Source organism: Bison bison, unplaced genomic scaffold, assembly GCF_000754665.1.
Source record: "Bison bison bison isolate TAMUID 2011002044 unplaced genomic scaffold, Bison_UMD1.0 scf7180017864461, whole genome shotgun sequence".
Classification (NCBI taxonomy): Eukaryota; Metazoa; Chordata; class Mammalia; order Artiodactyla; family Bovidae; genus Bison; species Bison bison.
The window spans coordinates 4,024,466-4,050,010 of NW_011495023.1; the positions used below are offsets into that span (position 1 = coordinate 4,024,466).

General features: G+C 37.1%; 1 protein-coding gene across 3 annotated transcripts in view; it reads left to right on the top strand.

The window, feature by feature from the left end:
• Nucleotides 1-25,545, top strand: part of PLXDC2 (plexin domain containing 2) — a 425,372-nt gene that overhangs the window by 289,422 nt on the left and 110,405 nt on the right. For all 3 annotated transcript variants that reach the window (XM_010859897.1, XM_010859896.1, XM_010859898.1), the window contains exons 5-7: nt 7,583-7,705; nt 13,462-13,580; nt 25,014-25,113. In XM_010859897.1, coding sequence (XP_010858199.1) covers nt 7,583-7,705; nt 13,462-13,580; nt 25,014-25,113 — 342 coding nt within the window. The remainder of the gene's footprint in view (nt 1-7,582; nt 7,706-13,461; nt 13,581-25,013; nt 25,114-25,545) is intronic.

Below are 25,545 nucleotides of genomic sequence, written 5' to 3' on the forward strand. Positions count from 1 at the left end.
AACATCAGTCCTTCCAATGAATATTCAGGACTGATTTCCTTTAGGATGGACTGGTTGGATCTCCTTGCAGACCAAGGGACTCTCAAGAGTCTTCTCCAACACCACAGTTCAAAAGCATCAGTTCTTCGGCGCTCAGCCTTCTTCACAGTCCAAATCTCACATCCATACATGACTACTGGAAAAACCAGTCCTTGACTAGACAGTACCTTTTTTTGGCAAAGGAATGTCTCTGCTTTTTAATATGCTATCTAAGTCAGTCATAATTTTCCTGCCAAGGAGTAAGCATCTTTTAATTTCATGGCTGCAGTCACCATCTGCAATGATCTTGGAGCTTAAGTCTGTCACTTTTTCCACTGTTTCCCCATCTATTTGCCATGAAGTGATGGGACAAGATGCCATGATCTTAGTTTTCTGAATGTTGAGCTTTAAGCCAACTTTTTCACTCTCCTCTTTCACTTGCATCAAGAGGCTTTTTAGTTCTTCTTCACTTTCTGCCATAAAGGTGGTATCATCTGCATATCTGAAGTTACTGATATTTCTCCCGGCAATCTTGATTTCAGCTTGTGCTCCTTCCACCCCAGTGTTTCTCATGATGTACTCTGCATACAAGTTAATAAGCAGGGTGACAATATACGGCCTTGATGTACTCCTTTTCCTATTTGGAACCAGTCTGTTGTTTCATGTCCATTTCTAACTGTTGCTTCCTGACCTGCATACAGGTTTCTCAAGAAGCAGGTCAGGTGGTCTGGTATTCCCATCTCTTGAAGAATTTTCCAGTTTATTGTGATCCACACAGTCAAAGGCTTTGGCGTAGTCAATAAAGCAGAAATAGATGTTATAAGTATACATATATCCCCTCTCTCTTGGGTCTCCCTCCCATCCCCTCTGCTGTTGCTGCTAAGTCGATTCAGTCGTGTCCAACTCTGTGCAACCCCACAGACGGCAGCCCATCAGGCTTCCCTGTCCCTGGGATTCTCCAGACAAGAACACTGGAGTGGGTTGCCATCTCCTTCTCTAATGCATGAAAGTGAAAAGTGAAAGTGAAGTCGCTCAGTCGTGTCCGACTCTAGTTACCCCATGGACTGCAGCCTACCAGGCTCCTCCGCCCATGGGACTTTCCATCCCCTCTAGGGAGAATTTAATTGATTGTTTTTTTCTTGCACATTTTTGTTTTAAACACTGTCTTTGGGTGTTTTTTATTTATTAACTCATTCAACCATCATAACAATCCAATGATATTGCTATGATTATTCCTCCATTTAATGGATTAGAGATCTGAGGCCCAGAAAGGCCAAGGAACTTAAGTCACTAAAGTCAAAGAACTTAAGTAAAATTATTCGAAATAACTTGATTTCACCATTAAATAAATTCTCTACTCATATGTCATTCACCTACCAATCTGAGAGTCATTTGGGGGACTGTAATAGAGGACATCCCTCCTAGCTCAGTTGGTAAAGAGTCCATGGTGTCACAAAGAGTTGGATATGACTGATCGACTTTCACTTTCACTAGAGTAATCTAATTTAAATCTACTTATTCAATTTGCAGTTAAAAGAATAGAGGCTGAAGCAGTGCAGTAAAAGTAGCAGGACTTAAGAGGACTGCCGCTCTGCTCTAAGGTGGAGGTGTTGGAACTTTCACAGAGACAACAGGTCTTTTCTTCCTCAAACTCTTTAAGAATGAAATCCAGTGAGGGAGAATGTCTAGTTATTGGCACGTAATGAATTCTAAAGTATGTTGTGAAGAGGTCATAAAATTTGGAGACCAATTCTAGCCATGTGGCTTTAAGCAAATTATCCAGCTTCATTACATGCTTCATTTAATAAATGGAAACTTGCATCTCCTGCATTGGCAGGAAGATTCATTACCACTAGTGCCGCCTGGGAAGCCTAATAGTAATAATACTAATATTAATAACGTGGACATCCCTGGTGTCTCAGAGGTAGAGAACCCACCTGCAATGCAGGTTCAATCCCCAGGTGGGGGAGATCCCCTGGAGAAGGAAATGCAACCCACTCCTACATAGAGAATCCCATGGACAGAGGAGACTGGTGGTCTACATTCTATGGGGTCACAAAGAGTCAGACACAATTTAGTGATTAAACAACAACAAAATCAATAATGTAATTCCTTTCAAAGTTATTATAAGGGCACATTGAGGAAAATATATAAAAATTATGTAATTGGTAAGGCCCATATAGGTATTGGGGTCTTCCCTGGTAGCTCAGTGATAAAGAATCTGCCTTCACTACAGGAGCCATAGGATACACGGGTTTAATCCCTGGGTCAGGAAGATCCCCTGGAAGAGGGCATGGCAACCCACTCCAGTATTCTTGCCTGGAGAATCTCCATGGACAGAGGAGCCTGGCAGGCTATAGTCCATAGTGTTGCAAAGAGTTGGACACAACTGAAGCAACTTAGCGCACATGCATATAGGTATTGGAGCTTCCCTGGTAGCTCAGCCAGTAAAGAATTCACCTGAAATGCAGAAAACCCCAGTTGATTCCTGGGTTGGGAAGATCCCCTGGAGAAGGAATAGGCTACCCACTGTAGTATTCTTGGGCTTCCCTGGTGGCTCAGATGGTGAAAAATCTGCCTGCAATGCGGGATACCTGGTTTCCGTCCCTGAGTTGGGAAGATCTCCAGGAGAAGGGAACAGCTACCCACTACACTATTCTTGTCTGAAGAATTCCATGGACAGAGGAGCCTGGCATGCTACAGTCCATGGGGTTGCAGAGTCAGACACAACGAAGCAATTTTCACTCATATACACACTGGTTTATTATAAAGGATACAACTCAGGAACACCTGAATGGAAGAGATGCATAAGGCAAAGGGAAGGGGAAGGGTGTATGTGTGCAGCTTCCAGGCCCTTTCTGTGTGTGCCACCCTCTGAGTGAAACTGTTACCTGAGAGGGGACCCCTTCCAGGACCCAAGAGCAGGCTCCTGTTTAATATTCTAAAATGAATTGTCTGGGAAGACACATGTACTGACAAAGTACAAGACTTTATTGGAAAGGGGTACCTGGGTGGTGCTAGTGGTAAAGAACCCTCCTGTCAGTGCAAGAGAGGTAAGAGATGTGGGTTCAATCCCTGGGTCAGAAAGATCCCTTGGAGAAGGAAATGACAACCTACTCCAGTATTCTGGCCTGGAAAATCCCATGGACAGAGGAGACTGACAGGCTACAGTCTGTGGGGTCAGAGAGAGTGGAATACGATTAAAGCGAACTAGCACCACATAGGTATTGGCTAATCTCACAATTATCACAATAATATTTGTGGTTAATAAATATGTAATCATGGTTAGTAAATATATAATTATTGTGTAGGGGTTATTCATATCAGGACTTACAGTGATAGAATTCTCAAATGCTTGAGGAGGTGTACAAATTTAGAACTATAGATTATTCAAGTGACTGGAGAAGGCAAGGGCAACGCACTCCAGTACTCTTGCCTGGGAAATCCCATGGACAGGGGAGCCTGGTAGGCTGGTCCATGGGGTCACGAAGAGTCGGACCTGACTAAGAGAATTCACTTTCACTTTTCACTTTTCTGCACTGGAGAAGGAAATTGCAACCCACTCCAGTATTCTTGCCTGGAGAATCCCAGGGACGGGAGAGCCTGGTGGGCTGCCATCTATGGGGTCGCACAGAGTCAAACACGACTGAAGTGACTTAGCAGCAGAGACCATCTACAGAAATAGCAAAGTAGATCCTTCAGTTGCAAGAGAAAATCTGCCAATTATAGCTGAGCTCAGAACTTGACTTTAGGCTTAGTAATGAAAGCAAGAGAAGTGTGTAACTGTTGAAATTCAAAAATCAAAACACATTTGCTTCTCTTATTTGGACTTTTTAAGTGGAAGTATCACTGAGTTACACATTTGCTCAGTAATAACCACTTTTCTACAAATCTTATGACCAGGTAGATAAATTCTATTTAAACTAGAAATACGTAATGAGTAAAAGAGACATTTTGTGATCAGCTTTTCAAGTGGCTACAACCAAGCTTGAAAATAAAAAAAAAAAATTTAAAAACAGTAAATACATGTTACCTAAATTACCTTAAAATGTGAAGGACCAGAAAAATGAAATATTTTTTCTGTACAAGTGGACATGCCCTAGATAACTAAAGACAAGAGACAGCTATGAGTGCTTTTGAAGATTTGGAAAAAATTTATTCAAATAAAGGATGCTTTACTTTGCATAGCTGGTTCTTATTCAACACCTGATTACACTTCCCTCCCTGCTCTCAGCAGGCCTGGAAGGTTTCTCTCCACTCAGTTATTAATCATTTCTAAAATGATATTTTTAAAACTTAGGAGTGTAAGGAGAACTCAGTAGGGCCCATGGCTACATTCAAGCATTTTACTTTATAGTCATTAAGAACTAACCTAAGATAATGGAGGAATTGGGTTTCATATGGCTAAAGAAAACAAATATTCTCTGAATTAGCAAAATTAAACTCATTGTATGGAGTAGTGGAATCTTTGTATTCTTGAATTGTTTTTTACATTAGTCTTCGTGGTAGTGGTATTAATGGTAATAGTGGCAGCAGATTAATCATAGTGGCAGATGTGCTAGTAATTATAGTAGCAGCTTCTTGTTAGTGGGTCTACCCTGGTGGCTCAGAGGGTAAAGTGTCTGCAATGCAGGAGACCTGGGTTTGATCCCTGGGTCAGGAAGATCCTCTGGAGAAGGAAATGACAACCCACTCCAGTACTCTTGCCTAGAAAATGTCACGGACGGAGGAGCCTGCTAGGCTAAAGTCCTTGGAATCGCAAAGAGTCGCACATGACTGAGCAATTTTTCACTTCTCTTCTTGTTAGTAGAAGTTGTAGCAATTGTAATACTCCTATAGTTTAAATGGCACCCCACTCCAGTACTCTTGCCTGGAAAATCCTCATGGACAGAGGAGCCTGGTGGGCTGCAGTCCATGGGATCGCTAAGAGTTGAACACGACTGAGCGACTTCACTTTCACTTTTCACTTTCATGCATTGGAGAAGGAAATGGCAACCCACTCCAGTGTTCTTGCCTGGAGAATCCCAGGGATGGGGGAACCTGATGGGCTGCTGTCTATGGGGTCACACAGAGTTGGACACGACTGAAGTGACTTAGCATACAAATATAGCTTTTACACATTAGCAAATTCTTTCATCTTTTCACTTAGTTCTTTGGGAACAGTTTGAGACTTTACCTTTGAAATCTGAGAAATTCTAGTCCTGGAAAACTTTTTCCTGATGAGAGGAAGTGAGAGAGTGATTCTCCTTATCTGAAAACTGGGTTATACAGAATGGAGAATAACATTTTGAGAAATCTATAAAATAACTGTAATCTTATTTATTTTAAAAATAGTGAGAATTATGTATCTGAAATCTTTTATGACTGTATTTTTCAATTCTGTTTTTAGGAATTGCTGCTGCAATTTCTTACTGCAGTTGTTTCAATGAATGAATATTGTATTGATTTAAAATTATCTTACTGCCTTGAATTACTGCTCTCCTTATTCTTTAATTCAATCAGTTTCTCTTATTAGTACGTGGAAAATTTAAAGTAGAGGAATAACTATCCACAGATATTGACCCTGAAAGAACACTTTCAGAGTGTAAATCAATCTTTTCATTAAAAGATTATATTTATAGAATTGTTGTCTTCCTTTCAATGGTGAAATTATAAAAGGCACACTGGTGAGGATAAGAGAAAAAAATCACAGACCCTGAAAAATAGTCACTCTTCATCTTTATAATTTTAAGGGTGTTGGACTTTGAACACTGAGAGCATGACTCTGAGAATCCACAGGGAAATCAAGTAAAAGCAATGACTTTCACCCTACTGTCGTCTTTCAGTACACTTGAGCTGTGTGACATTGCAAATTACAAAGTTCTGCTCAAGACAGTGGGAATTTATTTTGAAAGTTTTTTTTTTTTGGTGAATGAGGAACAAAGAGTAATTGATGACTATAACATGCTAAAGATTTTACCAGTTTAAGTATCTTTTTAAAACCTGAATGGCTATGATTAAATTATGCCTTTGGTGAAAAATAAAAAGGAAGTCAAAGGAAAAAAGACACTGCTGGAAAGACAGAAATTGATTTCAAACTAAATAACTACAGATTTAGGGCTTCCCTGGTGGCTCAGTGATAAAGAATCTGCCTGCCAGTACAGGAGACTGGGTCAGGAAGATCCTCTGGAGAAGGAAATTGGCAGCCCACCGTGGTATTCTTGCCTGGAAAATTCCATGGACAGAGGAGCCCTGTGGGCTACAGGCCATGGCGTCTCACAAGAGTTGGACATGACCTAGCAACTAAACAACAATAACAAACTACAGATTTAATTCTCCAATAACTTACTAGAAATTGCAATAGAGAATTTGAAACAATGAGGGCCATGATATGCTAATGAAAGCTTTATTCAGACCATGAAATGAGATAAAAGTTTTACACTTTTAGGGGTTTAAATTCAACATAATTTTGTGGGTTTTTTTTTAAATTCTGCTTTTTCTAAAATTAATTCTTAAAAAATTAAATTAATTCTTATGAAAATATTAATATAAAAATGATCTATAGTAACCCCAGATATGTAGTTAACTTATAATTACCTAAACATTACAATTGCATTGTCACAAATAACTTGCTTTGAATTTTCTTTGGTAATATGTATGTATATGAATGTTTTTATATGTTCTTAATTGTGCACTTCCTAGTTTAATATTAGAAATTAGTATTCCCTGAGCTGACTCTCCTTTTAGGCAGCTAAAGACCTTGGAGGCCAGAAGCCAGTATAGGATTAACAATTTGTCATGGATAATCCACAAAGTAAATAAACCCAGTGTGAATAATTGAAAGTGGGTAGAGTTGTAACATGGGAGCTATTGAAATTTAATTCAAGATGAAGTTCTCCATAGTAAATTCCCTCTCGTTATCCAATAGCTGAAATAAGCTGATATCGATAACTCTCTAAATAGAGAGGTATTTGTGCATTATCAATGGTTACATATAGACTAACTCCTTGATACGGTGCTACTTGAGCAATCTGAGAAATGTGAAGTTTATCCTTTAGTGCTTAGCTTCCTTTCAACTTTGAATAGATGGTTCAAAATACTTTCTGCATTTTAGTACTAAATATATGTATGTGTGAATTCTAAAATGTCCTAAACTGAGATTAAGAATGTGTAACTGAACATCATGAGAATACATTAATTTGTAAACTGAGCTTACCTGTTTGACTAGTATAAAAATAACAAGGGATTACTAAAGGCAGATTTAATGTTTGGATTACTTACAGTACTATCCTAGCCTTTTCACCCTAATAATCTCTTGGGATAGTAGTCACTTTAAGTGACTTTAAGTCACACACTTAATTGTACATATAATAAGTTTATGATTACTATTCTGCTACCATATTGTATATTATTCTGCTACCATATTAATCCAGACTCAACTATTGCTGATCAGATATTAAGATATTAATTATGTTTCTTTTTTTAGCTACTGTGATTTTTCAAAATGTCAGTGAAGTGGAGTTGGGATATTTTAATTAAAATATTCTGTTTTTTTCTTAACAAGCTCCTGTTTTTCTAATTACAGGTTTCATATACACTGGTGAAGTTGTGCACCGAATGCTAACGGCCACACAGTACATAGCACCTTTAATGGCAAATTTTGATCCCAGTGTATCCAGAAATTCAACTGTCAGATATTTTGATAATGGTATGTGTTGGTTAGCCTATATTTTGCTGAATGTATACTTATAAACACTGATCATCAGATTCATATTAATCTTTTTGTAATGTTGGGTTTAGACTGGATTTGTTAACTGGTGCAAATAGCCTGAGGTAACAAATGTTATACTGCACCAATTAATACTATAATAAGTGGATAAAGTATATGGTAAAATGTCACTCACGTATTCATTCATTCATTTGCTCATTTAACAAACATTTATTAACATGTATTAGGGAATATAATAAATGAGTTGCAGCAAACATTGTTTTGGACAAAGCAAACACATTTATTTGATGCTATTTGAAGTAAGTCCTTCCTACTAAAAAGAAGTAAATAAGGAAAATTTTTTAGTTCTGATTTTTAGGTAGAGACAACTGGCATAATATATTGATATTAAATTTCTAAAACTTATAAACTATTTGTATATTTTGAAAATATAGGATGGTGTAGTAGTGAAATCACTCAGTCGTGTCCGACTCTTTGCATCATCATGGACTGTAGCCTATCAGGCTGCTCCATCCTTGGGATTTTCCAGCCAAGAGTACTGGAGTGAGTTGCCATTTCCTTCTCCAGAAAATATAGGATAGTGAGTAATTAAAATTCACTTGGCCTTCCCAGATGGCTCAGTGGTAAAGAATCCACCTGCCAAGTTGACGTGAGTATGATTCCTGGGTAGGGAAGATCCTCTAGAGAAGGAAATGGCAAACCGGTCCCAGTACAGAAATCCCATGGACAGAGGAGCCTGGTGGCTACAGTCCAGGGGGTTGCAGAAGAGTCAGACACAACTCAGCAACTAAACAACAAAATTCACTTAAGGAAAAAGTTTTCCTGACTTTGAAATATGAAATAGAGCTGTTAAAGTTTATCATATATACTGACAACAGTCTATCCCCACTACTTCTTTAGGGGAACACACAAAATAGTCAAGGAAGAAGTAGACTATGTCACTAAATGCCCCCAAACCTAAGTAAGAAATTTATGTTCCTAAAAACATAAATGAATTTTCCTGTCTACATCTTAGTTAAGACTGTAACTGAGGCGGCTCTCGTGGAGGCAGCTAGCGCGAGGCTGTGGAGCGCTGAGCCGCGCGTCGTGCCCTGCGCTGCCCAGACTAGCGAACAATACAGTCAAGATGGCTAAAGGTGATCCCAAGAAACCAAAGGGCAAGATGTCTGCTTATGCCTTCTTTGTGCAGACGTGCAGAGAGGTTTAAGAAAAAATAAAAAAAAAAAAAAAAAAAAGACTGTAACTATGATAGAAAAAGAATATAGGAAAAGAGAGTTTGTTTTGGAAACTTAAAAATAGAAACTTCTGTACTCTTTACAATACAAAAATATTATTTATTTGCCCATATGAGAATCATCTTTTAAAAAATAGAAGCATGTGGCCTGAACAGAGTTATTTCTCCTCTTGTCTTGCCTTAATGACCAAGGGAGAAATTAACCGTAGGGTAGCATAGACTTACTGGTGACCTCAGCTTTGGGAAAATGACATCACTTTGCTGAAAGAGATCTGGCCAGTGTGATAAAGTCATTTTACAAGTCAAAATAGCAAAAGAGGAAGACAACTAAACACATTCAGATGTGCACTTTGAGAAACAGATTTCAAACAATTTGAATAACACCAAAGTATGCTCCAATAAATGAAGTTAACTCTAAATATTAACTATAATAATTATTTCCTTCGGTTATGTTAAGAACTGTTATATTCTGTCCTCTCACTTAAAGGAAATTGACGTACAAAGGGTCAAAGATATACAAGCAGATTTTGAGTATACTTTAGACAGAGCTACAGTGAGCAACTTATCTGAAGCTTATTTCCTGAATCACCTAAGGAATCTACCCTATGTAGTTTAGAAAGTTGAGTATTTTCCAAGCTTTGTCACCTACTAGATTATGTTGAGACATTTAGTCATGGACACAAGCTTCTGTTGACCAAGTGTTTATATCATTAACATCAAAATCATAAAACATATTGTCTCCTTCCCCATACACTCTCTCACATATCTTGTGCCTAAGTAGCTCCGTAGTTAAATTTTACCTTTATTAAAATGATTTTGAAAAATTGATATGTGCCACTTCAACTGGATTCTAAAGGCCAGTGGCTATTTATAAGAAATGATTTTCTCTTGCATACCTGGCACGAGAACTCAATACACAGTAGGTCCTCAATAATTATACAATGAATGAATAAATGAAAAAAATTAAGTATGTAAATTGATTTTTAATTCTGAGACTTGTGAAAGTACAAATACTTAAGAACTATTGTATTTTTACTTTATTGAAATATCTTCTGTGTAGTAATCAATGGGAATACTGAGTTCTTATAATAATAAAAGCTAGTAATTTCTGTGTTTTATTAAATGATAGAAGCACTTCTCAATATTGTAAGGATCTTCACAAAGTCCTTTCATACCAGAGCAACTTACTGAAATATTTCTAATTCTGATTGGTTAGGATCATTGAAGGAGTGCTTAAGGATGGGAAACTCAACATTTTAGGAAAGCAAAACTTCTCTAAAGGAGACAGCGGCAGTTTAGAACATTTCTTCTAAGATGAAATTTCTGCAGTATTAAAACACTAGGTTTTAAAAATCAGACGATGCTTCCAGATATGATAGCCAGACTAGATAACTACTGGAGTGTAAGGAAGTCACAGAATATTAATGCACAAGAACTAGAAAAGTTATTAAACTAAATATTTTATTAGAAAAATAATTTGATGGCTCATAAATAGCAGATTAGAAGCATAATTCTTATCGAAATCATAAACCTAATCAAACATAGAATCAGAAAATTTGGAGTTAATAGTGACCTTAAATGCCCCTAGATCAGCCTACTTGCCTGTTTTTATTTTGGAGATTAAAAAATTGGCATCCACTACTGATCAGAAAGTATGATGATCACCCTAGCGATACTAAGTTCCAGCTGCTCAGTTCCGTTAAGCACATAGGATGGTGCAGTAACTCATGTAGTCTGTAACATGAGCTTAAATAACAACTTCAGCTCCACCAGGAGGAACTGTGCCATTAGATTTTGTGTCCATCATCAGAGAAACAACATATGATTGTCAGTCATAAGCCAAGAGATGCACCACTCTAACCCAGCTCTTTGGTAAATTCCATGCTTGAGTCCAAGTTTTGCTCTTGACAGGTTATTCTCCTACATCATAGCTGACCAAAGAAAATGTTTTTTGATTCACTTATCTAGTTGCTTCCTGTGTTAGGTGCTACGTAGAGAGCAATATGTGATCATTATCTGCTAAGAGAAATATAAGATTATATCTCTAGAAGCCGCTCTCACTAACCTGTGGACTATAGGGTTTTAGATTTAATAACAGGTGAAACTTGAAATATTGATTATTTCATAAAACAAAATAGAGATAATTTTAAAATTTAAGAAGGTAATTTTAATGTAGGTATTTTTAAAATTTAAAGATAACATTTACACTCAACTAATCTTACTAGTGGGCTTCTCTTGTGGCTAAGTGGTAAGGAATCCACCTACCAATGCAGGAGAGGCAGCAGACGGAGGTTCGATCCCTAGGCCAAAAAGATCACATGGAGGAGGAGATGACAACCCACTCCAGTATTCTTGCCTGGAGAATTCCCTGGACAGAGGGCCTGGTGGGCTACATTCCATGGAGTCACAGAGTCAAACACTATTTACCAACTAAACAACAGCAATCTTACTAGTAGACCCACTTAAATTAACAAATGTTGGAGGAGCTGTGATAGGACTTATTCACACATTTTAGTGTTATTTTATAAAGCCTGCTATAATAATATGGGGAGAATATCATCATCAGAATTTGCATTAAAAACATTTAATTACTCAAAAAGAGGTAGACCTCTTTTATGCACAAGAATGTGCAGAAACTATGTATTTGGGAGCTGAATGCAGAAATCTCTAGAAAGTGAAAATTAGTCTTCCCATGTTGCAGAAGATACAGGTTCAAGCAGATTGTGTCCAAAGTCACACAAAAAGTTTGAGAGGCAGGACCCAAGTCTAGATCATCTGCCTGCCAATTCCGTGTTCTCTCTGCACCATCAAAGTGCTGATTGAAATTAGTGAAGATAGAAATTAGCAAGGATAGGAATTAGGAGGAGACCAGATCTTGAAAGGTGTGGACACGTGTGAAGGAAAAGAAGCTGTTGTTAAGAGGCATTTCATGATCAGAAGACCCTTTTACTTCTACAATTATGGAAAATTTCCTGGTTATTACTGTCCTCGCCTTTTCCAGTTTAGAAAAAAAAAAAAAGTAGTAGAGATACAGAGATGCCCATGAAAGGAAGAGACATGGATTTTCACTTAAAACAGGGCTATGTCTTAGGTGCTGCTTATGACTAAACATACCAAGGTAAAAGTCAAAAATAATGTTTTTACTTGTAAAGTTTTCCTTCAAAGAAACAAATATTTTTCTGTATTTAAAGTGTACAGTGTGATAATGTGATATATGTATACATTGGAAAAGAATTTCTACCATCAAATTAACTAACATATTCATCCCCTCACATCTGTACCTTTTGTTTTTCTGATGTGAACTCTTTAGGTTTTATTCTCAGTAAATTTTGATTATATTATACAGTGTTGGGCTTCCCCTGTGGCTCAATAGTAAAAAATCCACCTGTAATGCAGGAGACATGGGTTAGATCTATGGGTTAGGAAGATTCCCCTGGAGAAGGGAATGGCTATCTACTCCAGTATTCTTGCCCAGAATTGAATCTCATGGACAGAGGAGCCTGGCAGGCTACAGTCCATGGAGTCACAGCGTTGGACATGACTGGAGCGAGTGAGCAAGCACACATACCTCCAGTGCCAGACACTGTATTCCCTGTGTTACACATCAGATCCTCAGACCTTATTTATTATATCAATGAAAGTTGGTATCCTTTTGTTAGCATTTCTTTTTGCCCCAGACTCTAGTCCCTGCTTTAAGATTTCACACGAACGTGATACCATGCAGTTTTTCTCTTTCTCTTTTTGGCTTATTTCACTTAGCTTAGTGCCCCTCCAGATTCATCCTTGTTGTCTCATTGGTGGCTATTAAGCTGTGTCTCAATTAATATTTCATGTTAATAATTTTATAGTAAACATTGGCAGATTGACTTATCAGACTGTGGTATATAGCACTGAAGAGTCATCCCAGTGTACTTCAAGGGGGCTTCAGAAATCTTAGCCTGGGGCACTTAAAGCTACCTTGCAACCTTCTAGAAGCAATACTACGAAGACAGAAATGCAGGCATTGTGAATAAAAGAAGAAAATTCCCATTAGTGTTAAAGAAATGTCTTCAGCACGGAAGAGTATAATTCTAAATATGGAAGAGACATCTTCAAGTCTGTTATAAGTGATGCTAGCTTCCCTGAATGTGTTCCTTTCTCTCTCAGCATTTGTCAAATGTATTTGAAGTTCATTCAAGTCACTTGGGTTGCATTTTGAAAGTGGCTCATGGAAATTTAAGCAGACAGTAAACCCATTAACATTAATGGACTTCCTAAGGCAAAATTCCCCCATACTGGGCTCAATATTAACCTCAGTATGAGGTTAGATTTAGAGAATACTCAATTCTTTATAAATATCCCAAATGCTATTTCAGTAACAGAATTCCAGTTAACTATATACAATTCAAGTAGCACAACTACTAGATGAGAAAGTTAGATCCATGCTTTTGTGAAGATTCCCACCAGAACTGATTGATTTATTTTTCTCATCGCGTTTCTTCTGTTCCAATGGGGTTTATAGGCACAGCGCTTGTTGTCCAATGGGACCATGTACATCTCCAGGATAATTACAACCTGGGAAGCTTCACATTCCAAGCAACCCTCCTCATGGATGGACGTATCATCTTTGGATATAAAGAAGTAAGTAATATATTGATGAGTTCGTTCCCCCTTTGACCTTTGACCTCTCTATCATTTTCTCCAGGTGTCAAGTAAAGGGCATTTAACATTCATGAACCTCAAGTCATTTTCTCACCTCTTGATTTCTTTTGCTTTATTTAAAAAAATACAGTTTTTAAAATCTGCTGGATAACACCAGTTATTTTGGGGTTTTATTTTTGCATTCTGATATCTTTGGCATTATGACCCTTGAATTTCATTAAAATTATTAAATAATTATATTCTTGTGATAGTATAATGAAATGCCTCTGAGAAAAAAAAATATTCCCAATTGGAAGGATTTTCATCTAAATCTGATTGTTTATGTTTATATTATTTGTTTTTGCCTCATCAACTTCTGTGACATCTTTTGACTCTAATTTCAAAGTGTTAATAGACATGAAGATTTGTGTGGCTCGATGACCCAATACTGAGAGCATTCCAGAACAGCTGAGTCGACAAGTCCTTTGGCTAGTGTTTATTGCTACCTGATAGGAAAGATTAGGGCTTCCCCAGTGACTCAGTGGTAAAGAATCCGCTGGCAAAGCAGGAGACACAGGAGACACAGGTTCGATCCCTGGGTCAGAAAGATCCCCTGGAGGAGGGCATGGCCACCCACTCCAGCGTTCTTGCCTGAGAATCCCATGGACAGAGCAGCCTAGTCGGCTACAGTGCATAGAGTCCCGACGAGTCGGATATAACTGAAGAGACTAAGCAGGCACGCAGCAAAGATTAATTAGAGATCTAAGTGACAGAATGAATAAGGAAATTTAAACTTTGTTTCATTTCCCCACATTGACAGAGAATAGAAATTGACTAGATTGCAACCTTAAATTTACAGAATGTCTAAATTAGAATAATAGCATGTTTGATTTAACACTCTGTTGACAATGTAATTAAGATCTATTAGACAACCTAAACTTGGGGAGAAGGTAGCAAAGAATTTAAGAATAAAGTTTCAGAAGTATCAGAAATGATGTTTTAGGCAGTCACTAATCGTGAGAGAAATTCTGACAATGTGAATTGATAATGGGCATTATTGACCATGTCTAAATGAGTATTTATAATACTGCAATACTGACTCACCATCTTATTTCCCACTGAAGGGTTATTTTTCCCTTGGGAAATGAATCCCTGACTCTAAAAAAGATGCCAATGATTTTAAAAGGATTCACTTTGGTCACGTCTTCTGAAATCTATCTTTTCTATAAAGTGAGGGATGGTTATGTTTCAGTTAAGTAGGCCAACTTTTGGAAATCTCGTAACCATGTTAAATGTTTCCATTCCTTTGAAGAATTCTTCCATGTGGAATTAATCATTTACTTGGGGCACTTGTGGACATAGAATAGACGAGAAGATCTACTCTGCTTGTTGCATCCTCACCCAAAGCTGTTTTGATATCATAGCCCACCTGTTCCTTACATCACGCTCCTTGGAATCTGAGAGAATATTGCTTAAAGGGACTTATGCATTCCTGGTTTTCATTGTAATCCAGTGTATTGCTGGAACTGCCAAGTAATGTTATGCAATGTTATTTTCGACATTGTAACTAACAGTGGTAAAATTTCTGGAAAGATGAAGAGTCAGAAAGTCTAGAATCTGAAATCGCACTAACTGTAGGCTTTGTCAAAACAGAGGTTTGTGTTCTTATTGTGGTCTCTCTCTCTCTCTAAACCTTATTATCAAAATTGTCATCTTTATTTATACTGCTCTCAATGGGTGTCTCACACTGCATAGTAACAGTTTATTTTTCCTATTCTCTCTTTGTAGTGAGATTGATATTTTTTAAATGTCCTTTTCTTTTCTTTAACTGAAGAGAAATTTTCCATTGTGATTTTCCTGTATTGTCATGGGAATATTAAGCTGAGAGGCAAGTTTAACACTTTCTTGATATTCCCAGACTATCAGTCCTTGTGAATTTAGAGTTCTAAAGGAAGTCATTTCTTTGTCATTTGCCTTGCTGCCCTTTCTCCTTCCTGGTTAAAAACCAGTTCCTTGTTTTCTGTTCTACTTTTTTCTTCCTGATAACTGTCTTGTATTTTATTTTTCTAAGGCAAGGTTCTGCTTGTAAAATCTGCCACAGTAAAGACCCTCCTGCCCATTTGAGGTTACAGCTAGGTGCTCCTGGCCTTTCTAGAAAAGCATTTATAATTTGAGAGTGTGACATAGTTGTTTGCCTAATGTGTTATCCTTGACAACGTGCTTTCACACACATGATAGTTTTCAATTCTTCAGCAATATCTTATATTCTTATCCTTCCACAAAGGCACAGGCACATAGAAGGTGTTTAGTAAATGTGAGTGGCTTGACTATGGAGTTAGGTCATACACAATTACCTTGGTTTTACAGCTATGCAGACAGAGAGGTTAATTGATATGCCTGAGGTTACAGAGCTTCATATGGACAATCCACAGCAATATTCTTTAATATGGTGACCCGAGGACACCTCAACGTTTTTTTTCTTTCCCAAGAAGATTATGTACAACAAGTCACAAATCTATTTCTCATTTGTTTCATTTCAATAAATATGTTTTAATGATTGCTTTTTAATAATCTTTCCATCGGACTCCAATATATTACACAATTATCGTCCCATAAAGTCAGGAGTTAAGCTATAGAGCTAATGAAATTGTAAGAACATAAAGGAGTATAATTTTATAGTCCTGTTCTGATTAAATATACAGAACTAAAATTACTTTTTAATTTTTAAAATACTTTTATTTATTTATTTTGTTTATTGCTGTGCCAGGACTTTGTTGCTGTGAGGGCTTTCCTCTAGCTGCGGAGAGCAGGGGCTACTCTCTACTTGCAGTACGCAGGTTTCTGATTGTGGGGGCTTCTCTTGTGGCCAAGGACCTGCTCTAGGACATGCAGGCTTCAGTGGTATCATGTGGACCTAGCAGTTGTGGCTCCCAGGCTCTAGAGCACAGACTCAATAGTTGTGGTACCCAAGTTGCTCTGCCCGCACGTGGGATCTTCCAGGATCAGGGGTGGAACCAGTGTCTCCTGCACTGGCAGGCATTCTTCACCACTGAGCCACCAGGAAAGACCCTATTTTGTTAATTTAAAAAAAAAATGAAAAGAAGGTGTACATAAGTGAAAATAATGATAAAAACATAGATCCTTTCTCAGATAAATGGATTTTGGAAAAATCAAATTACCATTTTCTGTTCTGTTAATAGGAATAACTAGCTGTCATAATAGAACACAGATTCAGTATTTTTTTTAAGTTACCATTGAATAGTGATGTTTGTTTGCTTTACAATTATTCTTGTTAGTCGCTAAGAAGTGAAATGAAGTGGCTCAGTCGTGTCCGACTCTTTGTGACCCCATGGACTGTAGCCTACCAGGCTCCATCCATGGGATTTTCCAGGCAAGAATACTGGAGTGGGTTGCCATTTCCTTCTCCAGGGGATCTTCCCAACCCAGAGATTGAACTCGGGTCTCCCGCATTGTAGGCAGATGCTTTACCATCTGAGCCACCAGGGAAGCCCTGTTAGTCGCTAAGTTGTGTCCAACTCTTTTGTAACCCCATGGTCTGTAGCCCATCAGGCTTCTGTGTCATGGGATTTCCCAGGTAAGGATACTAGAGTGGGTTGTCATTTCCTTCTCCAGGGGATCTTCCCAACCCGGCTATCAAAGCCAGGTCTTCTGCATTGGCAGACGGATTCTTTACCACTGAGCCACCAGGAGAGCTCTTGATTATACTACAGACCCTGAAATTCTTGGTCTATTGATAATGTAACAAGGAAACTGCCTGTTTACACACACACACAAAATATTATTCCAAAAACATTACAGATTTGAAACCAGAATTCTTACAGTTCTTGATGCTGCCTGTCCTAGTATACTATCATATTTTAGGAGTTGCATTTCTCCAACTTGTTTCATCTTTCTTCTCCTATTATATTTTGAATTTATTGTTACTTCAGATACAGACTCGGAAAGGAAGTGATCCATTTTGTGACTATTGTAAATTTGATTATTTTTTTTTTCACTAGTTCATGGGAGGTTTCAGACAATACGATTAAAAAGAAAAGTCATGCAGTCTTTTTATGGCCATAGAGGAATACATGTCCTACCTTAGAGTCAGTCTACTTTATCCATTTTCATGGTTGAATACCAATACTTATTATCTCATCCTGCAGCAAATTTTAGAGGAAGTATATATAGAGGAACTTTACTGTTTATTAGGTTAAATTACGTTTTAATCTCTTCTACCATGTAAGTATTTCATCCTAATGTTCCTTAGTGTAACATTTACTGTTTTTGTGGAAAGATGCATAATTAATAAATCATTGCCAATTGGTTGTGGGTTTAACTGGCAACCTAAATGCATTTTTAAAATTTCTTTGAGAACTATTTCTCTTACTTAAACTGTAATGATCCTTCATTCATGATAATCATCCTGAAAGTATTAAAAGGTGAACACTTGGTGAGCTTGTAAAATTTATAGGGAAAAAAAAATTCAAAGGAAAAGGAGAAAGCCAAAAAGAACTGAACAGTGAAACAATTGCCATTTAGGTATGAAGTGATTTGCTGTTATGGCTATTGCTGTGTATGCAAGAATGCTTAACATGTGTTAATATAATGTATATGCATCCCAGAAACTATATATATATATATGTGTGTGTGTGTGTGTGTGTGTGTGTGTGTATATATAGATATATTTATATATTTAAATAAAATTTATTTGATAAATGTATCATACAGGGTTCAGAAAACCCAGATGCCATAAAACGCTAATTATAAACTATCAAGAAATAATTCCAAGAAAAATGTAGATACAGATGTTTTTATATCATATCACTTCCCTCTATTTTAAATACATAAAGTGCAAACCATAAAACACTAATTATAAACTATCAAGAAATAATTCCAAGAAAAATGTAGATACAGATGTTTTTATATCATATCACTTCCCTCTATTTTAAATACATAAAGTGCAAACCATAAAACACTAATTATAAACTATCAAGAAATAATTCCAAGAAAAATGTAGATACAGATGTTTTTATATCATATCACTTCCCTCTATTTTAAATACATAAAGTGCAAACCATAAAACACTAATTATAAACTATCAAGAAATAATTCCAAGAAAAATGTAGATACAGATGTTTTTATATCATATCACTTCCCTCTATTTTAAATACATAAAGTGCAAACCATAAAACACTAATTATAAACTATCAAGAAATAATTCCAAGAAAAATGTAGATACAGATGTTTTTATATCATATCACTTCCCTCTATTTTAAATTCATAAAGTGCAAAATTGTATCTGCATGGCTTTATTTAGGCTCTAATTCATTTGCATTTATACAATTTTGTTATCTCACATACTAAAGCTCCCCAATATCTTCATTTTCTAAAACTTCCCATAGTACAAGATAATGACAGATTGAACCATTCTTCCTTTATAATATTGGGAGTGAAAATAACTAAATAAAGTAGCAAGGAAGTAGGAATCAATGACCTACAAGAAATAATTATATTTAGAACAGAAAGTTTATTCTAATGCCACCCTGCAACTAGTAAGTTATGTTGTCCTTGGACAAGGTATTTGATCGTCCTGGGTGCATTTTCTCCTTCTAAGCCCCACTTCCCTTTAATCTTTGAGATGACATGGAGAGGTTTGTTTCACACAGGGCTCCTGTCCATATCAGGCCATATCCCATTTCTCTGCTCTGAGGATTCCAGAACCTAAGAGCTAATTTGTCCCTGAGGCAAAAGGCCTTGTACTTTCCCAGGGCTCCTCAAATCCAGGGTATGCTTCCTAATTCCATTTCCTTTCCCTCGCTGTTTTATTCCCAACTGTTTAGGCAAATTCCTTTATCCAGCTATCATATCAGAAGATCTCCCCATTATGGTTTTCATTATCCTGAGCCAAGTTGTACAGGCTTCTTCAGGGGGTACCTGCCTCACTCTCTTCTTTTAAAAGATGCTCCAGCTCTACTTTGTCAGTTCAGTAATGGGCAGTCTTTAAGTCAGAGGGTTCAGTGATGTGTATTTAAAACATGGATATGTTCACTTCAGTTCATTCGCTCTGTCATGTCTGACTCGTTGAGACCCCATGGACTGCAGCACACCAGGCTTCCCTGTCTATCACCAACTCCCAGAGCTTGCTCAAACTCATGTCCATTGAGTCAGTGATGCCATCCAACAATCTCATCCAATGGATATATTTCCCACATCTAGATATTTGAAGATTTCACATAAAAATATAGATTTGTCTCCTTTCTTGAGAAATCAGAAGCCCTGGAACACTCATCCTACATTTCCACTCAGTGGCAATTGGCTAGAAAATTTACTCTTGGTGTGCTCTCTCCAATGTCTCCTTCATCAATTTCTTCTTTCCTACCCGAGACCATTTCTAACTTATGCAGAAATGAAGTTGGAAGCCCCTCTTTTAATATAGAGCTGTTCTTGTCAATTTCATCCTGTTGCCTGCTTCCAGATTTTCTATGGGGTACAATCATGAAAATGAGAGTAGGAAGCATTTTAAGAATATAGCTTTAGGGACTGCCTTGTGGTCCAGTGGTTACGAATCTGCCTTCCAATGCAGGTGATGTGTTGAGGAACTAAGATCCCACATGCTGCAGGGCAACCTAGCCCAAGTGCCACAACTAAGGCTTGATGCAGCCAAATAAATAATTTTTAATAATAATATTAAAAATAATATATCTTTAACTTATGGCTCATCTTTGCTTTCAGGCCATTAAGTGCATTGCTGAATAGCTGGCATATGAAAAACATTCAGGAACTGAAAGCTAGAAGCAGATTAAAACAATTGTGAGAACTGGCAGCGATATTCAGGAAAGCAAATGGATGTTTGTATTGTCAAATTTAACTGAAAGCCCTGCTGTTCAAATGTAGTTTTCAGAAAACTAAGCCCTAATACTCAGGACTTTATGTGTTGCTTTGATAGTAATAAAAGAGAGCATGACTTTTAAAAATTGGATGTCCTACTGCATAAGGAGAAGCCCAGTTAGATTTTTAAGGGAGATGAGGTAGGAAGTTAAGGGTTAAGTGAAGGTAAGAGTGGTTAAAATTGCAAGCTTTGGGTTTTTTTTAAGGTACATGTATAAGCTATTAGACACCACGTTGCTGTTGTTAGCGAGTGAACAAAAATGAGTTTAAAGTAATTCTTCTCCAGTTGCATTCTGCTAGGCATATGATTCATACTTGGGAGCACATGCTCTGCAATCAGACCCTTGCTGAGATGCTGTGCTGCCTATTAGATACATAGCTGGGCCATAATGGAAACAAATGAATGTTTTGGCAAGGTTTGCAGGGCAGAGCACAGAGAAAAATAAAATTCTGTTCCCTCTGACTCGAGCAGCATGCTGTTACCCACCTAACTGTTATAGAGACAGACATAAAAGTTCACGTTTTCAGTACTGTGTCTGGCCCTTGTGTCCTGGAGAATAATACCACAGACGGAAAAGAGAACAATTTCTGTCTCTGAATCTTCCGCCAAAGCCCTGCATGCTCTGCCCTAAGCTGACGCCTGATACCATTTCCTGCCTTAATTTCACCTAGTTATTCCAACTCTTTTCTGCCTCCATACTTCATGTGCTTCACTGTATCATTTCTAGAAAAAAATTATACTTACTTAAGTAACAAACTTATCTATGTCTTATGAAATGGAAGGAAAATTAAAATACCTTAAAAGAAAAGAATTGACAAATGCTTGTGTAAGCCGAAATGGAAGCATATTTTAACTGGTGTTAACACTCCTTTTCTGTATCTGTCCTGTGGAATGAAAAACCTGTTCTTAGAAATTTATGATTCATTACAAATCATACAGAGGTCAAGTGAAAATTAAGCTTAGCTTTAATCATAAAAAGGTGAGTATTACAGGCTCTTGAAAATAATGAAGCCACATTTTTTAAAAGCTGGTGTTGTTCAGAGATTGTATGCAGATTGGCTTCCTGACTGACATCCTCAGGAACTAACTTAGGAGACATTTTAAGGATGAATATAAATTTGGAGAAAGGATAAAGAATAGCTTCCATAAGTAGAGTTTCAGAGTTTTTGTTCTTGGACATTACCCTTGGCTATGGCTTCTCTGAGTTGCGTACTTTGTATCCAATACAGAGTCTGCTATAGAGTAGGGGACTGTGACACTATGACAGGTCCTTGTGCTAATTTTGTGCACTCTCAGTTCTAATTCTAGACAGTTTATTTGTATACATATGCACACACACAATTGCTTTGTTGATGTTAGTAAAAAAAAAAAATTGTTCATTTTAAATGTAGTTTTAGCCATGCTCCTGATTTAGCTTAACAAATGGCCTCTCATTATAAGCTGTGAAACCTGGCCTGACTCGCTCACAGGGAGCTCACATGGCCCAATTACTTACTGCAGTAAGTGAGTAGATGAACCATCTTTATGCTGAACAACCCCACGCCTTTGAGGTTTTGAAGTGAAAAGATAACAGCCCAAGAAGGCAAAGTGGAAAAGATAGGACAGTATCAGGTGAAGAGAGGCAGACGTGTTCCTGAAAGAAATCTAAGAGAAAGCCTACACTTGGCCTCATTAATCTTTTCCCAAATTAAGCATTTCATCCAATTGATAAAAGTGGTTTTATTCTAAACATGATATGTAATCGTTTCCTAAAAGACTTGGCTGGCTTCTAGGAAAATGTGGAGAGTCAAAAGCTTCTTGTACATTTTCATGTTAATATTTAATCAGGATAAAATAGCAGAGTTTTAGAAATTCTATGCTTTTATTCATGCACTCTATAAAATGTGAAAGAATAGCGCTCGAGGCCAGTGGTATTGCAGTCCTCTTCCTTTTGCATCGCTTCCTGCCCCTAGTCTCCTCCTTCTCTGGACCTTTCTATGCTGCTCTTCACAGCTGTCCTCTCTGCACAAGCAGAGGACACTGTGCTCATAGACAGCAATGGGAAGAACCCTGAAGCTGTGCAGCACACTGGCCCCAGTGAAAAGCATGATGCCATTTTTCTTGCTACTAAGACCAGAAGTCTTGATGATGCTGTTGACTCTCTTCTTCTCCCTCTCCTTAAATCCATGACATGCTCACCAAGAATCATCTTCCTGCCACTACAGCTCCTATACTTACCACTTACCTAGTATACTTCAAGCCACATATATTGATACTAAGTATGACTTGTTCTTGCTTAGTTGCCATGTCATGTCTGACTCTTTTGTGACCCCATGGACTGTAGCCCACCAGGTTCTTCTGCTCATGGTATTTCCAGGCAAGAATACTGGAGTGAGTTGCCATTTCCTTCTCCAGTGAGATTGCTGGGTTATATGGCAGTTCTATTTCCAGTTTTTTAAGGAATCTCCACACTGTTCTCCATAGTGGCTGTACTAGTTTGCATTCCCACCAACAGTGTAAGAGGGTTCCCTTTTCTCCACACCCTCTCCAGCATTTATTGCTTGTAGACTTTTGGATCGCAGCCATTCTGACTGGCGTGAAATGGTACCTCATTGTGGTTTTGATTTGAATTTGATAATGAGTGATGTTGAGCATCTTTTCATGTGTTTGTTAGCCATCAGAATGTCTTCTTTGGAGAAATGTCTGTTTAGTTCTTTGGCCTATTTTTTTATTGGGTCATTTATTTTTCTGGAATTGAGCTGCAGGAGTTGCTTGTATATTTTTGAGATTAATTTTTTGTCAGTTGCTTCATTTGCTATTCTTTTCTCCCATTCTGAAAGCTGTCTTTTCACCTTGCTTATAGTTTCCGTTGTTGTGCAGAAGCTTTTAATTTTAATTAGGTCCCATTTGTTTATTTTTGCTTTTATTTCCAATATTCTGGGAGGTGGGTCATAGAGGATCATGTTGGAGAGTGTTTTTGCCTATGTTCTCCTCTAGGAGTTTTATAGTTTCTTGTCTTACATTTAGATCTTTAATCCATTTTGAGTTTATTTTTGTGTATGGTGTAAGAAAGTGTTCTAGTTTCATTCTTTTACAAGTGGTTGACCAGTTTTCCCAGTACCACTTGTTAAAGAGATTGTCTTTTCTCCATTGTATATTCTTGCCTCCTTTGTCAAAGATAAGGTGTCCATAGGTGCGTGGATTTATCTCTGGGCTTTCTATTTTGTTCCATTGATCTATATTTCTGTCTTTGTGCCAGTACCATACTGTCTTGATGACCGTGGCTTTGTAGTAGAGCCTGAAGTCAGGCAGGTTGATTCCTCCAGTTCCGTTCTTCTTTCTCAAGATTGCTTTGGCTATTCAAGGTTTTTTGTATTTCCACACAAATTGTGAAATTATTTGTTCTAGTTCTCTGAAAAATACCATTGGTAGCTTTATAGGGATTGCATTGTATCTATAGATTGCTTTGGGTAGTATACTCATTTTCACTATATTGATTCTTCTGATCCATGAACATGGTATATTTCTCCCATCTATTAGTGTCCTTTTTGATTTCTTTCACCAGTGTTTTATAGTTTTCTATATATAGGTCTTTTGTTTCTTTAGGTGGATATATTCCTAAGTATTTTATTCTTTTCATTGTAATGGTGAATAAAATTGTTCATTCCCCTTTTTTTCTCTATAAAACTGGTAGTAAAAATAGTAATCATACCTCTAATGATTCTTTTCTTAATCTAGAAAAAATGACTAGTAGTAAGAATTTGTCTTACTACTGTTGTATCATATTTAGTATATTCTCAGTGTGTCCTAATTTTTAAAAATGAATGCATTATAGATGTCTATAATATTCAGATTTTGGTTCTATTGAGATTTAAATTTAGGAGATATGACCTTAAACTGACCCATAATAATGTGTTTTCCATATGAGTTTTACCGAGGATAGTGAAGTTTGACATCCATTAACAAACAATTGCCAAATCTCACTGTATATTAATCAACTATATTAATATTAGTTTTAATTTATCTATTAATATTAATTTTAATCAATGTAATAATCAAATGTATGTTAATAATATGTAGTTAAGAGCACACTATTATCTTTCTCTACATTTTATATCTACAAGGCCACTTGAAAACAAGGATTTTTTTCAACTATGAAAATGAATATATAATACAGTCTTTAGGGAAAACAAATGAAACCAAAAAAAATCTGTGTTTCTGAAATGATAGCCAGCACTACATGCATTCATGGTGTGCCAGTATGTGTGATAAATTTTCAGCATTCAACATCCATTTGATTCTCGGAGAATCTGTTACTTTCATCATCAAATAGCCCCATCTGTAGGACTAGGAACCCTCTTGTCACTTTAACCCATCAAATAGCTCTAAACAGATGTTATTTTCAGATATTTATGTCTTTTTTCTTTACTATTTCCTGCTCTCTCTGTCCCTTCATCTCCATCATCTAATTTTATCCATTAAACAGAATGATGACATTCCCCACCCCTACCCCTGAATGAAATTCAAATCTAACTCATAACAATATGCTTTTTCTTTTCCAGATTCCTGTCTTGGTCACACAGATAAGTTCGACCAATCACCCAGTGAAAGTGGGCCTGTCAGATGCATTTGTCGTTGTCCACAGGATCCAACAAATTCCCAGTATGTAGAAGAAGGGTAATCTCAGAGTCTGAGTGCTGTAGGGGTAAATTGAAAGGAGGTTGATTTAGGCTAATTGCTGCTTCTTAATTATATTGTTTGGCTTATAAGTCTAATTGGCATTTGCTATCTCTCTGGTAGTGTTGAACTAATAATTTAGGAGGAGTGAAATTAAATAGCCAAGCCAAGACAGCTTGGATTCTTTGGAATAGTTTGGTTGTGCAGATATATTTCTTTTATTAATAGGAAGAAGAACTTAAAAGAGTGACAAGTTATTTGACTGATAGTTGTGTGACTGTTTAGTTTACATAAATTTCTCAGCAAAAGAACAGCTTTGTGCCATTCTATATTTAAAACATTCTTATAAAATTATTTGAGAGTCTAAAGGAAGATTTATTTTAAAAAGTATAGAAATTGAGGTTAAAAAATATTGAC